General features: G+C 53.2%; 1 protein-coding gene across 2 annotated transcripts in view; it reads right to left on the bottom strand.

Moving 5' to 3' along the window:
- RADIL (Rap associating with DIL domain) overlaps positions 1-9,288 on the bottom strand; it is an 81,972-nt gene extending 72,684 nt beyond the window's left edge. The window contains exons 1-2 of one of the 2 annotated variants that reach the window (XM_003895678.2): positions 9,174-9,288; positions 3,042-3,640 (exon numbers count right to left, since the gene is read on the bottom strand). In XM_003895678.2, coding sequence (XP_003895727.1) covers positions 3,042-3,576 — 535 coding nt within the window. In that variant the 5' untranslated portion in view covers positions 3,577-3,640; positions 9,174-9,288. Of the gene's footprint in view, positions 1-3,041; positions 3,641-7,706; positions 8,860-9,173 lie in introns of those variants that run through there. The other variant, XM_009202539.4, reaches the window with a different exon arrangement.
- Between the last annotated feature and the right edge of the window lie 4,696 nt (positions 9,289-13,984).

Raw genomic sequence — 13,984 nt, 5'->3', positions numbered from 1 at the left:
CAAAGGAAGTGCATGAACACCATCCTGGCTAAGATGGTGAAACCCCGCTTCTACTAAAAATACAAAAAAAATTAGCCGGGCGTGGTGGCAGGCACCTGTAGTCCCAGCTACTTAGGAGGTTGAGGCAGGAGAATGGCGTGCACTCGGGAGGCAGAGGTTGCAGTGAGCCAAGATCGTGCCACTGCACTCCAGCCTGGGCGACAGAGCGAGACTCCATTTTTAAAAAAAAAGAAGTGCGTGAACTTGGCTGGGTGTGGTGGCCTGTAATCCCAGCACTTTAGGAGGTCGAGGTGGGCAGATCACCTGAGGTCAGGAGTTTGAGACCAGCCTGACCAACATGGAGAAACCCTGTCTCCACTAAAAATACAAAAATTAGCCGGGCGTGGTGGTGCACACCTGTAATCCCAGCTACTTAGGCGGCCAAGGCAGGAGAATTGCTTGAACCTGGGAGGCGGAGGTTGCAGTAAGCCAAGATCACACCATTGCACTCCAGCCTGGGTGACAGAAAGAGACACCATCTCAAAAAAAAAAAAAAAAAAAAGAAGCCCGTGAGCCTCAGACAAGCTCCTATCTCCTGCAACATGCAGTCTGCTCCCCCGCCGCACCCCGTCCTACACCTATCCCCTGTGCAAGGAGGTGGGCCTTCCCAGGGCTCCTCCTCGCCCGGTGACACAGAACCCAATGGCCTCAGGACACACCAGGCTGACCCCCAGCCACACAGCAACAACCCTGGCCCACGTTCTGCAGCCCCAAGGTGGCCCTGTCCCACCCGATTTTTGCCCTCTGCTTGGCAGAGGCATCGCATGGTGGAAGAATGACCAAAATTCTGTGTCTGACATTGAAGACCCCCTGTTCCTGTGCAGAATACATCCCACCAAGCGCCTCTTTCCTTTCGGGTTTCCTGGTCTCACGGGAGGTCTTTTTGAATCAGGAGGGGAGGGACCCCTTCTCTGCCACTGGATCACTGTCCTTCCAAGGGACCACTGGATCGTGACACGGCAGGGTCAGGATGAAAACCAGATCCCAGAAGCGGCGACCTTTGGGTGGAGGAAGGGCCCCCAGGTGCAGGCAACTGGGGGTGCTTGTCTGAGCAGACTTTAAGAGCCATAATTAGGCCGCGCGCGGTAGCTCAAGCCTGTAATCCCAGCACTTTGGGAGGCCGAGGCAGGCGGATCACGAGGTCAGGAGATCGAGACCATCCTGGCTAACACGGTGAAACCCCATCTCTACTAAAAATACAAAAAAATTAGATGGGCATGGCGGCGGGTGCCTGTAGTCCCAGTTACTAGGGAGGCTGAGGCAGGAGAATGGCATGAACCTGGCAGGCGGAGCTTGCAGTGAGCTGAGATCGCGCCACTGCACTCCAGCCTGGGCAACAGAGCAAGACTCCGTCTCAAAAAAAAAAAAAAAAAAAAAGAGCCATAATTAAAGCAACCACACGTGACTCTTTTTATTGTTATTTTTTTGAGCCAGGGTCTCCCTCTGTTGCCTGGGCTGAAGTGCAGTGGTGTAATCCCAGCTGCAGCATCTCCCTTCGAGGCTCAAGCCATCTTCCCACGTCAGCCTCCTGAGGAGCTGGGACTACAGTACGCACCTCATTTTTTTATATTTTGTAGAGATGGGGTCTCACTATGTTACCTAGGCTGCTCTCAAACTCCTAGGCTCAAGCGATCCTCCTACCTCGGCCTCTCAAAATGTTGGGAATACAGGTGTGAGTCACTACACCTGACCAAATTTAGTTTATTTACTTATTTATTTATTTTTGAGACCGAGTTTCGTTCTTGTTGCCCAGGCTGGAGTGCAATGGCATGATCTCGGCTCACTGCAACCTTCGCCTCCCAGGTTCAAGTGATTCTCCTGCCTGAGCCTCCCGAGTAGCTGGAATTACAGGTGCCTGCCACCACACCCGGCTAATTTTTGCATTTTTAGTAGAGAGGGGGTTTCACCATGTTGGCCAGGCTGGTCTCAAACTCCTGACCTCAGGTGATCCACCCACGTTGGCCTCCCAAAGTGCTAGGATTACAGGTGTGAGCCACCACACCTGGCCAAAATTATTTTTTATGACACATATCTATTAAGATAATCAACTTCTTTCCACCAATTGAATAAATCACCAGACATGGTGGGCCCCAGGCCCCGGGGCTCTCAAGCCCTGGAGCAGGCACTCAATGCTGCCACCGCTCTTGGCACTCCTCAGACAGACAGTGATCAGCTGCCCATGGCCAGGCCCTCCTCAGGAAGGCCTCCCACCGCCCAGGCACCCACAGACCCGCGGTGCACCGAGTGCATCAGAGTCACCTCTGGAGACCGTGCAACTAGGCAGTGCCACCTAGGTTTTGGCCTGGGACGGATTCCTTGATTGTCTTTTCACTTCATTGCCCCAAAAACTCCCCGACAAGGTCGCAGGTGCTAAGGGACTTGCCGGGACCCTGTATTTAACAAGGCATGCGTGGTTGCTGTGGTCAATGAGATGACTGCTGGAGAGCTGGACAATGATCTGATCAGACAGAAGAACAGATGTGGCCTCAAATATTGCAAGAATATATCAGGAGCCTCTGAGGAACACCAGACAGCCTCCTGCCATGTAGACAAACGACGACTTCCCAGACAGCTGAGGTGAAAATGGTGAGTTCAAGAGGAAACCTTCTTTGGGAGGCCAACGTAGGAGGATCGCTTGAGGGCAGGAGTTCAAGAGCGAGACTCCTGTCTCTAAAAAAAGTAAAAAAGTAGCTGGGTATGGTGGTGCACCTATAGTCCTAGCTACTCAGGAGGCTGAGGTGGGAGGATCACTTGAGCCCAGGAGGTCAAGGCTGCAGTGAGCTCTGGTTGTGCCGCTGCACTCCAGCCTGAATGACAGAGCAAGACCCTGTCTCAGAAAACAAAAGAGGAAGCCTTCAAACACCCAGGGCATGGGCTCCAACTGCCTCCTGCAGAGCAAGCCTGCCCCATGCATCCCCTGCGCCACTCCTTCTCCCCCTCCCCTGGCTGGCCTTCTCAGCACTCAGACCCACAGCTCTTCCTGAACCTGTGGCCCTCCTCACCTGCCGTGATAGTGTCCACCTCCTTGGCTGCCAGCTCCTCCACGTCCGACCTCTTCCTCAGCTCAAACCTCCGGGATAAACCTTCTCGGGGTTTCCATAATTCCTGGATCAAGAGGGGCTTCTCACTGTCTCCAAACACCCGAAAGCACTGGGCCTGCCACCGCTGCCCGGTGTCGCCGGCTTGGCCCACCACGTCACACAGCACGTACTGGCCGGCCTGCCCGGGGTCCAGGGCGTACCGCTCCAGCGCCTCCTTCACCAGCTCACGGGCACTGGAGGTGCCGGTGGCCAGGACACTCTTGTAGTGGGTTCCTGTGCAGACACTGTCACCAAACACCTTCAGGACACCAGGGGCTGAGAGCTGGGTGGAGAGCTCGGCGGGATCGTCACTGGCGCCCAGGCTAGAGAAGGTGGAGTCCAGGTCCCGGTACTTGTAGGTCAGCGTCCGGGACAGCATGCTGGACAACAGCTGGCTCTGCCGCTTCAGTTTGCTCTTGGTGGGCGGGGACATGATGAAGTGCGTCCCATAAAACATGGTGGGCGAGGCTTCATGGATGAGGACCGGGGGCTTCAGCCAAAGGACGTGGGGAGGCCGTGGCCTGGGAGAAAAAGTGAGAGAGGTTAGCGCCAATCATCGTGAGCACCAAGAGCAAATGAGGCCACAGGCGGTGGCTCCTGCCCGTCGTCCCAGCACTTTGGAAGGCCAAGGTGGGAGGATGGCTTGAGCCCAGAAGTTCCAGATCAGTCTGGGAAACATAGTAAGACTCCAACTCTACAAGAAAACTAAAAATTAGCCAGGCATGGTGGCGTGCACTGTACCCACTGCTCTGAAGGCTGAGGCTGGAGGATGGCTTGAGCCCAGAGTTCAAGATTGCAGTGAGCTATGATCGTGCCACAGCCCTCCAGCTGGGGCAACAGAGCAAGACCCCATCTCAAAACCTGATGGACATAACAGGCCATGGGCATCCTGGCCCCACAGACCTGCCACCAGAGCACCTGAGTAGAGGATGTGGCTAGAGCCTGAAGGGCCACCAGAGACAGAGAGGACTAAAGGTCCTCTCCTTTCTTTCCAGGAGGAAAGCCTGTTTTTTGGAAAGCTCTGGAAAGAGTGGTCTGGGTCCCAGTGAACACAGGATAGGTCGCCTGCCACTGTGACCCGGGTCAGTACTAAACTCCGCAGCAGTCGACTGACACTGTCCAGGCTTGACTCACTTGTCAAGAGGAGAGGACTAAAGGGCGCTGGAGCGCCCTTCAAGGAAAGCCATTACTAGGAAGCACAATGAGGTCGCCACGGTAAGACACGCTCCACTGCAGGGCTTGGGTTTCTGGGAAGTGCTGGGCGCAGTGCCCGTGTGCAGTGAGCATCAGGGAGAGCCCCACCCGGAGCCGCCCCCAGCACCGTCACAGCCACAGAAGAGCAGTGGGCAGCCCGAGGGCAAAGCTTTGCCTCTCCGTAAACCCCGTGTCTCCTGCCCCACAGGCTGCGACGTGGGAAATGGGTCACAAACACAGTGGAACCAGGAAAACAGACGAATCGCAGCCAAGTTAACAGAATCGACCATCAGACATTCCAGGCACAAACCCCCAGAATCTACCCCTCCGGGCAAGAGACCCATCCTGGCTTGAAGGAGATGCTCCCTGGGATGGCAGCACTGAGTGGCCTCACAAGCACAGCGAGAACAAAGGGCCCTCTAGAGCTGGTGCAGGCATGGCCGGAATGCGTGCGTCCCGCCCACCACAGGCCACGGGTGCCCGGCGCTCCAGGCCACAGAGATGCAGTCTCCTGGGGAAACTGGAAAACAGCCTGGGACGCGTTGGCGTGTCATACAGTCACACTTCTAATGTCCTTAGTGTGCCCAGGGCCAGGAGTTCCAGATGGTTTCTCAGTCTCCCTCCAGAACCTCTGTGGGGGCAGGAGGGCAGAGAAAAAGGAAGGCAGGTCTCCGATTTGTAAAAGGTGAGGCTGGACCACAAGGCAGGAAAATACTGGAAAACTGCGCACACATCTCTCCATTATTCTACCCCACTTCCATGCTCATGTTCTCACCGAAGACAAAGGCGGCAGATGAGTGAGCCAGGAGGAAAGCCTGTTTTTTGGAAAGCTCTGGAAAGAGTGGTCTGGGTCCCAGTGAACACAGGATAGGTCGCCTGCCACTGTGACCCGGGTCAGTACTAAACTCCGCAGCAGTCGACTGACACTGTCCAGGCTTGACTCACTTGTCGCGCTGCGGGTACTGCAGAAGGCTTCTGGAAAAGACGGTGGCTGCCTAGGGCCAGAGAAAGCAACCAGGGAACCCCTCCAAAGAAAAGGAGCCATGCTATCCCTTAGGGAACTAAACAGTGGAACCGTCCTGGCCTCCAGAGCTGACACTGTGAACTGGCCTCTTTCTAATATCACTGAGGCATCGCTCATCTTCTCTGGAGCCTCTCACTGCCAGCCAGAGCTGTCATGGATGAGTCCTGAAATCAGATCACCATTCACTTCCTCCAGAACTAGCCCAGGTCAGCCAGCAGCTGCGCTTTCTCCGACGACCTTGAACTCTTCAGAAATACTTCCGACAGCTTCGCACACCCAAGACTGGGTTCTGAACGCAGACGTCTGCCCTGTGGGGTGGGTGGCTGGCCATTCTCCTGTTCCTACAGCCCACTGCTGACAATTCACCACGGCAAAGGCTTTCATTGTTCCTGGCTTTCTGAAGATGTGAACTTGCTGTAACAGCTGTCACGGACATCCCAGTACAGGTCATAAGCAAATGGAGCCTTGAGGTTCCATCGAGCCAGGCCATAAAGGAGTAAAGGAGCAAAGCCTTTGTTTCTCTTCCTCTGAGGAAGGTGCAACGAGTCTCCTTGTCAAATCCTAAGAAGCTCAGAGCCAGCCGCAGCTTCCCCCACGGACTCATCAAAGGCCTCGATTTAATGTACAACAAAAGCATTTTCAGACAGTGCTCACATCACAAACGTGCGGCTTGGCCTGTGCACACTATACCAGCGGCTTCAAATCGCCCTCGAATCTGACCTCAGCCTCCTGTGGTCAGTTTTCAAAGTGAGTACTTGGAATCACAGAACAAAACCCCGCAAAGAGCCTCTCCAGCCAGCCCTTATTAACCATCCATGAGAGCTGCACAGCCCCACTCGCAAGCGCCTCTCCAGACGCCCCTGGCTTAGAAGCCTCCAGGCAGCACACGCTGGCAGAGGGTCAGCCACCACTTTTTCATAGTGGTCATTTCCAACGAGTTCCCCAGGGTGCCAAGCCAAACTTCAGGTGGTGGATGGTACAGCCTCTGCCACCAGGCAGCTGTGGCTCAGGAAACCTCTGCCTCTGGAGATGAAGTCTAAATGCCGACACAAATATGATACCAAAAACTGGGGAGGCCCCCTCTAGGCAGGAGAAAGCCCACATCACAGAAAAGTCATGAAGCAGAGACAAGTGTTTAAAAGGCCAAGGCGGGAGAATGGCTTAAGGCCAGGAGTTCAAGACTAGCCTGGGCAACATAACGAGACCCCGATCTCTCTAGAAAATAAAAATAAAAAATTAGCTGGGCATGGTGTGCACCTGTAGTCCCAGCTACTCGGGAGGCTGAAGCAGAGGACCACTGCAGACCAGGAGTTCCAGGCTACAGTGAGCTATGATTGCGCCACTGCACTCCAGCCTGGGAAACGGAGTGAGACTCTCTCTGTTTAAAAAAAAAAAAAAAAAAAAAAAGACAGCCAGGCACAGTGGCTCATGCCTGTAATCCTAGCACTTTGCGAAGCCGAGGTGGGCGGATCATGAGGTCAGCAGATCGAGACCATCCTGGCTAACACGGTGAAACCCCATCTCTACTAAAAATACAAAAAATTAGCCGGGCGTGGTGGCAGACGCCTGTAATCCCAGCTACTCTGGAGGCTGAGGCAGGAGAATGGCGTGAACCTGGGAGGTGGAGCTTGCAGTGAGCTGAGATCACAGCACTGCACTCCAGCCTGGGTGGCAGAGCAAGACTCCGTCTCAAAAAAGACAAAAATTGGCTGGGCATGGTGGCTCATGCCTATAATCTCAGCACTTTCGGAGGCCAAGGCAGCGGATCACTTGAGGTTAGGAGTTCGAGACCAGCCTGGCCAACATGGTGAAACCCTGACTCCACTAAAAATACAAAATTTAGCCAGGCATGGTAGCAGATGCCTGTAACCCTAGCTACTTGGCAGACTAAGGCAGGAGAATTGCTTGAACCCCAGAGGCAGAGGCTGCAGTGAGCCGAGATCATGCCACTGCACTCCAGTCTGGGCAACAGAGTGAGATTCCGTCTCAAAAAAAAAAAAAGACAAAAATTATAAAAAGGCCCCCCAAATACAATGGAAAAGTGAGTTGATATTTGGGGCCCAGGGGTGGATATAGGTTTTGTAAGGTCTGACATTTACATAATTCTTCTTTAATAAAAAACAAATAGAAAATTACAAACACACAACTGCTAGGTCCCCTCCCAGGGCCTTGGAAGCTTGACCTTCAGAAGTGTTGTTCTCCCCATTACCCTGATCCCTACTTTTCCCACAGTTTCTGGAGCCGGATTCGAAGGCAGAGGCAGAGTTAGCAGTATCATGAAACAGGAGAAAATGTAAGCAGAGAGAATGTGATTCACTCCTTTCCAATAATTCCTTCTTAAGCCCCCAGAAGTCCCTGTTCACACAAACCTTATCTGTTTGGGGATTTTCAGAAAGCATTTCTCTCCGTTCGGTCATCCTCCCTCGGCCAGACCAGAGGGTGCCCACTTGTTCAAGTGCTGCCCGCTTCCGAATCCCAGAAGGCGGAGCCTGGCCTGTTTGTGAGAATGGGATGGATTTGTTTTTTAAAAGGCCAAGGGGAGTGCAGGAAAATCCGACCGGGCGGAGCACGCCCTGGGTAACCAGATCTGTTTTTCTGGAAGCGCGACCGGCCTCTTCTGCCCCATTCGCTCCTCTGTGACACAAATACTTGGGGAAAGCGTAGGGCTCGGACGGCGAGGGTGTGGGGCGCTGGCTGGTGCTGCTCTTAGAGAATGTTTTCTCTTGTTCTCAAGGAAGGGTCCAGTTTCTGATGAAAAACAAGCTCAAGTCCCAGCGGCGAGTACAGGGAGTGAGGTCAGTGCTGCGCTGACGACATGGGTGGAGCAACCTCTCTGCTCCAACAGGACAATGTGGAACCCATTATCATTTCCAGCAGGAGGGAAAACCGAACGCAGACTTCACACACCCAGCTCCCTCCTTCCGTGAATCCCATCTTTACAGCCCCCGCCTGAGCCACGCTTTCAAATGCAAACACAATTCAATCAGATTTAATTCTGACCTGCTAGGTGCTGCAGAGGGGACTGACTTGCCACCCAGCAAAAGGGACTTTCAACACTGGTTCCTGTCTGGAATGCACAAGAGGTGGCCCATGTTAACCGGGGGACACGAGCAATCAAATTCTTCTGTGCAATTCAGATTAGTCAAACACTTCACAGGCGACAGGACAGGGCAGGGCAGGCTGGTCCGCAGCCCCGCCAGGGCCCTGCCAACCCCACCAACAGGATCCTCCTGCGGGGCCCCGGAGCTCGGCTCAGCATCTGTTATCTTGGATGCAGTATTTGTCAAGGGGCTGGAAATGGTACATAAATAGCCGAGAAACAATGCTTTGAGCTGGCGCACGAGTGGGGATCCGGCTGCAACCGGGACGGGGTGTGTGCGGAGGACGTCTGGCCCGCCCAGGTGGGAGAGAGCGCGGAACCCTGCGCCCAGCTCCCCTGCAGCGCTCCCCGGACGAACGTCCCACTCCAGGGCACAGCCGGGGAAACTGAGGGACGAGAGTCTCCTGGAGTTGAGGGTCCGGGACCCACGCGGACAGCCAGGCTCAGGGGCTCGCGGGGGGCGGCAGCGCGGACACCGGATCCCCGCAGGCTGGGCCGCCCTTGCCCGCGCTCGCCGGCCTCCGAGTACCGCCCCCCGGACCAGGCCGGGGCCCGAGAGCCGGTCGGTTTCCATGGCAACTGGGCAAGCCTGCCCTCCGCGCCCCGACCCGCGGCCTGGAGGGTTCCGGAGCGCGCCCCGCGACCTCCGCGCCCCGGGCCCCCGGCAGCGGCCGAGCAGCGCCCCTTACGAGCCACCCCCGCCTCCGCAGTCACTCCTCGCGCACCCCACACTCACCTCCGCCACAACCCGCCGCGCCGCCACGTTCCCGCGCTGCTCCCACCCGCCGTTGGCCCGGGCTGGCGCCCAGACCCGCGCGTGCCGCGGCGCCTCCTGCCGGCCGCGCAACGGGCGGGGCGGGGCCTCGAGGGGGCGGGGCCACGAAGGGAGGGGTGGGGGAGAAGAGGCGAGCTGGAGCTGGGCCTCGGGGTCCAAGAGTCAGAAAGACCCGAGGAGGCGGGGTCTCTATGAGAGGGGCGGGGCCAACCTGCTAGAAAACGCGGGCTGTGCTCTGGCGCCTCCTGCCGGCCGCCCAATGGACGGGGATGCAGCCTCGAGGGGGCGGGGCCTCATAGGAGAGGCGGGGTTTTGAGGAAAGGGGTGGGGCTAGGTGTGGAGAGGCGGGGCTTGCAGCCCATCCCACAGCCTGCCGCTTAAGGAGGAGGTCCCCGGAGGAAAGGTGGGACCAGTTCTAAGTCCCTGAGCTGCTTGTGGGCTCTAAGCTCTTATGGTTGGGTGGGCTATTTCGAGACCGCACCTTCTAGTAGCCTAGCGAGTGGGTGTGGGGGAGGATAGAGCTGTGCCCCCAATTAATGAACATCTTCTAAGACATCGAAAAGGAACAAGGGAGGAATTCCCTCTCCCCTACCATCTGTCTCCCACCCAGAGTTTTAAAAGACAAATCAGGTCATGGCCCTCCTGCTTACCATGATGTAAAAAAAAAAGGCCAGGTCAGCTCTGGGGCTCTGGCCGCAACTGCCCTCCCTGGGGATTTGTTTAAAAAACAGATCGTGTCCTCAGCACTTTGGCTGGGGTTTCCCCTTTGAGGAATGTGGGCTGGACCTGGGAGATTCAGGTGGCTCGCAATATCAATATGCAGAATCTGGGCCCCGGAAGTGAACCTTTTTGTAGACAACTATCGCGGTATGATTTCCGTAGTCATGACCCCATATTCCCGATGGAGGTCGGAGCAGACAATGATGAGTGTGGGAACAGACATTTATTGACCACCTGTGTGACAGGCCCTAGGCAACTTTACCTAGGCCGCCTCACTTAATACATCAACTCTTGTGGGACAGAGATGTCTGAGACATTCCAGGCCTCCCCTTTCCTCCACCTATCGCCTGCTAATCCTAAAATCCACCTCCTAAACCTTTTCTAATAAAAAATACTGCCTTAAAGCCAACACAGAGAGACAGATTTGAGCCAGGCTTTGGTCTCCTTATTGATCAACTCACAATATGGACAAAAAAAGCTTTTGTCTCAAAAACTTAATACAGTAAGATTGGCTTTTTTTTTTTTTTTTTTTTTTTGAGACAGAGTCTCACTCTATTGTCCTAGCTGGAGTGCAGCGGTGTGATCTCGGCTCACTGCAACCTCCACCTCCCAGGTTCAAGCGATTCTCCTGCGTCAGTCTCCCGAGTAGCTGAGGTTACAGACGCCTGCCACCACGCCCACCTAATTTTTGTATTTTTAGTAGAGACGGGGTTTTGCCATGTTGACCCCGCTGGTTTTGAACTCCTGACATCAGGTGATCCACCTCGGTCTCCAAAAGTGCTGGAATTACAGGCATGAGCCACCGCACCTGACCAAGATTGGCTTCTAGCACAGCAAGCACGGAACCCTTTTGTTCAGTAATACTCCCATTTTTCAGATGAGAAAATAGAGGCATAGAGATTTCAGGTTGCTGGAGGTAGAGACAAGAACTGAGCCAGGAATACAGGACCCTCTGTATACACACCAACCTCCTCACCTACCCCGGGACGGGATGCTTGAAAGGAATGACGTGCTTAAATATTTCAATTCAGGTGCACATGAAGAGACAATGGTCAGAGCTGGTTCAGGCCTGGGTTTTCCTCCTGCAATATTCCTCACCCTGCCCCTGGCCCATCTCCCACACTCCCCACACCCTTCTTCCACAGGGGTCAGATAACTACAACCCATGGGCCAGATCTGGGCTGCCTTCTGTTTTTGTAAATAAAGTTTTATTCAAACACAGCTACCCTCATTTGTTTAGATATTTTCTATGACTGCTTTCCTGCAAACAAGATTTTACAGCCCCAAATATCTACAATATTATCTGGCCTTTTATAGAGAAATTTTGCAGATTGCTTCTTGATCTAGAATTGCTGATTTTTTGGTATGAATACGCTGCTTCACGCCTCTAGATCTTCGCTCTGGCCGGTCCCTCAGCCTTGAAACACCTTTCTGAACTGTATTAGATTGCCTGACCTGCTATAACAAAATGCCAGATCGGGTGGCTCGGAAAACAGAAACGTATTGTCTGGCAGCTCTGGAGACTGGAAGTCCAAGGTGAAGTTGTCAGCAGGTTTGGCTCTTTGGGGGCCTCTCTCCTTCGTTTGCAGACGGCTACCTTCTGGCTGTGTGCCCACATGGCCTTTTTTCTGGGTGTGCACCTCCCGGCTGTCTCTTTGTGAGTTCAATCTCCTCTTCTTACAAGGACACTAGTCAGATTAGACTAGGGCCCATCCTAACAGCCTCATTTTACATTTTATCTTAATCACCTCTTTAAATCTCCAAATATGGTCTCTTTCTGAGGTGTGAGGGGTCGGGGCTTCAACAAACATGTCAATTTTAGGGGGACAAAATTCAGACCATAACAGCAAACTTCATTACCTAGCTAATTTGTTTTTTTTTGTTGTTGTTGTTGTTGTTGGAGATGGAATCTTGCTCTTTTGCCCAGGCTGGAGTGTGGTGGGGCAATCTCACTGCAACCTCCACCTCCCTGGTTCAAGCAATTCTCCTGCTTCAGCCTCCTGAGTAGCTGGGATTTTAGGCACCCGCCACCACACCTGGCTAATTTTTGTATTTTTAGTGTATTTTTAGTAGAGATGGGGTTTCACCATGTTGGCCAAGCTGGTCTCGAACTCCTGACCTTGTGATCCGCCCGCCTTGGCCTCCCAAAGTGCTGGGATTACAGGGATAAGTCACCGCACCCAGCCACTAATTTCTACTCATCCTTTGATACTCAGACAAGGCGTTTCTTTGGTGGTAGCCAACTTCCAAGATGGCCCCAGTGATTCCCACGTCTTGGTTTTCATGCTCCTGTATAGGCCCATGTTGAATAGGGCTGACCTGTGTAACCAGTAAGATATTGCCAAAATGACATTGTGACTTCTGGAACACAATAATAAAAGACGTGGCTTCTGCCCTTGCTCTCTCTTACATCGCTAGCGCTGAGGTCAGCCAGCTGCCATGTTGGGAGGACACTGAAGCAGATCTACAGGGGTCCATATGGTGAGAAACTAAGGCGTCCACCAACAGCCAGGCCAACTCGCCACCCATGTCAGTGAGCCATGGTGGATGTGAGTCCTTTAGCCCCAGGAGACTTTAGGTGACCAACATCCTAACTGGAGTCCACTGAAGGACCCTGAGCCAAAATAGCTCCCCACTCCCTGCAGCAAAGCTACTCCCAAATTCCCAACCCTGAAAGACTATGAGATGATTTTTTTTTTTTTTAGATGGAGGTTTGCGGCTCGCTCTGTCACCTAGGCTGGAGAGCAGTGGTGCAATTTCAGCTCACTGCAACCTCCAGCTCCCAGGTTCAAGTGATTCTTCTGCCTCAGCCTCCCAAGTAGCTGGGATTACAGGCACCTGCCACCACCCCCACCTAATTTTGTATTTTTAGTAGAGATGGGGTTTCGCCATGTTGGCTGGGCTGGTCTTGAGCTCCTGACCTCAAGTGATCCACCCACCTCGACCTCCCAAAGTGCTGGGATTACAGGCATCAGCCACCACGCCCAGCTGATAAATGTTTATTATTGACCTCAGCTACTAAGTTTTGGGAGCAGTTTGTTATGCAGCAATGGATAACTAATACCCATTATCCAGGAAGATCTTCCTGTCCCCTAGACCTGGCTACATGCCCTCTTCTGTGCACCCACGGTCTTTTAATTTTGTTACCTTTTTATTAAGCAAGTCCACATCAATCACACTATGTTCCTTAAACCTAAACCAGATGTTGTGACTCCTCCACCTATAACCCTCTCATAACTTTTCCTTTTGCACTTAGAGTAAAGTAGGGTTTGCAAAACCCGGCTCCAACTGCTCTCTTCCTTGCCCTTGGAGTTCCAGCCCTGTGGAACTTCTTTTCTCACGCACACTGAAGTCATCTCCCTTCTCTGAGATCTTTCCTCTTTCGGTTTCCCTGACCCCACAGCCTTCCCTCTGTGTTTTCATGCTGGGCCCCTTCCCAGCGCAGAAACTCATCTCTCTTCCTGTCTTCTGACCACTTCTTGACCATCACCCCTGAGTCATTCTCGATTCTATTATCTGTTTAACTTATATGTGTATGTGTATATATGTGTGTGTGTGTGTGTGTATATATATAGAGAGAGAGAGAGGAGAGAGAGAGAGCATGAGAGAGAGAGACAGGGTCTTGCTCTGTTGCCCAGGCTGTAGAGCAGTGGTGTGATCATAGCTCACTGAATCCTTGACTTCCAGGCTCAAGTGATCATCCCACCTCAGTCTCCTAAGTAGCTGGGACTACAAGCCCGGCTATTTTTTTTTTTTTTTTTTTTTTTTAGAGATGGGGTTTCACTATGTTGCCCAGACTGGTCTCGAACTCCTGGCCTCAAGCAATCCTCCCATCTTGGCTCCTGAAGTACTGGGATTACAGGTGTGAGCCACCACACCTTGCCCCCTGTTTTATTTAATTCATAGACTTTATCACCATGTCAACATATTTGCTTATGTATTTAACATACACTAGAGTTTGTGTTCTTGGAAGGCAAGGGCTTCATGTGTCTTGTTTACTGTTCTCTGCAGGTGCTCAATAAATATTTGTTAAATGAGTAGATGAAAGAATA

Source organism: Papio anubis, chromosome 4 (genome assembly GCF_008728515.1).
Source record: "Papio anubis isolate 15944 chromosome 4, Panubis1.0, whole genome shotgun sequence".
NCBI lineage: Eukaryota > Metazoa > Chordata > Mammalia > Primates > Cercopithecidae > Papio > Papio anubis.
Note: the sequence above shows the minus strand (reverse complement) of the source record. Positions and strands in the feature narration are given on the sequence as shown.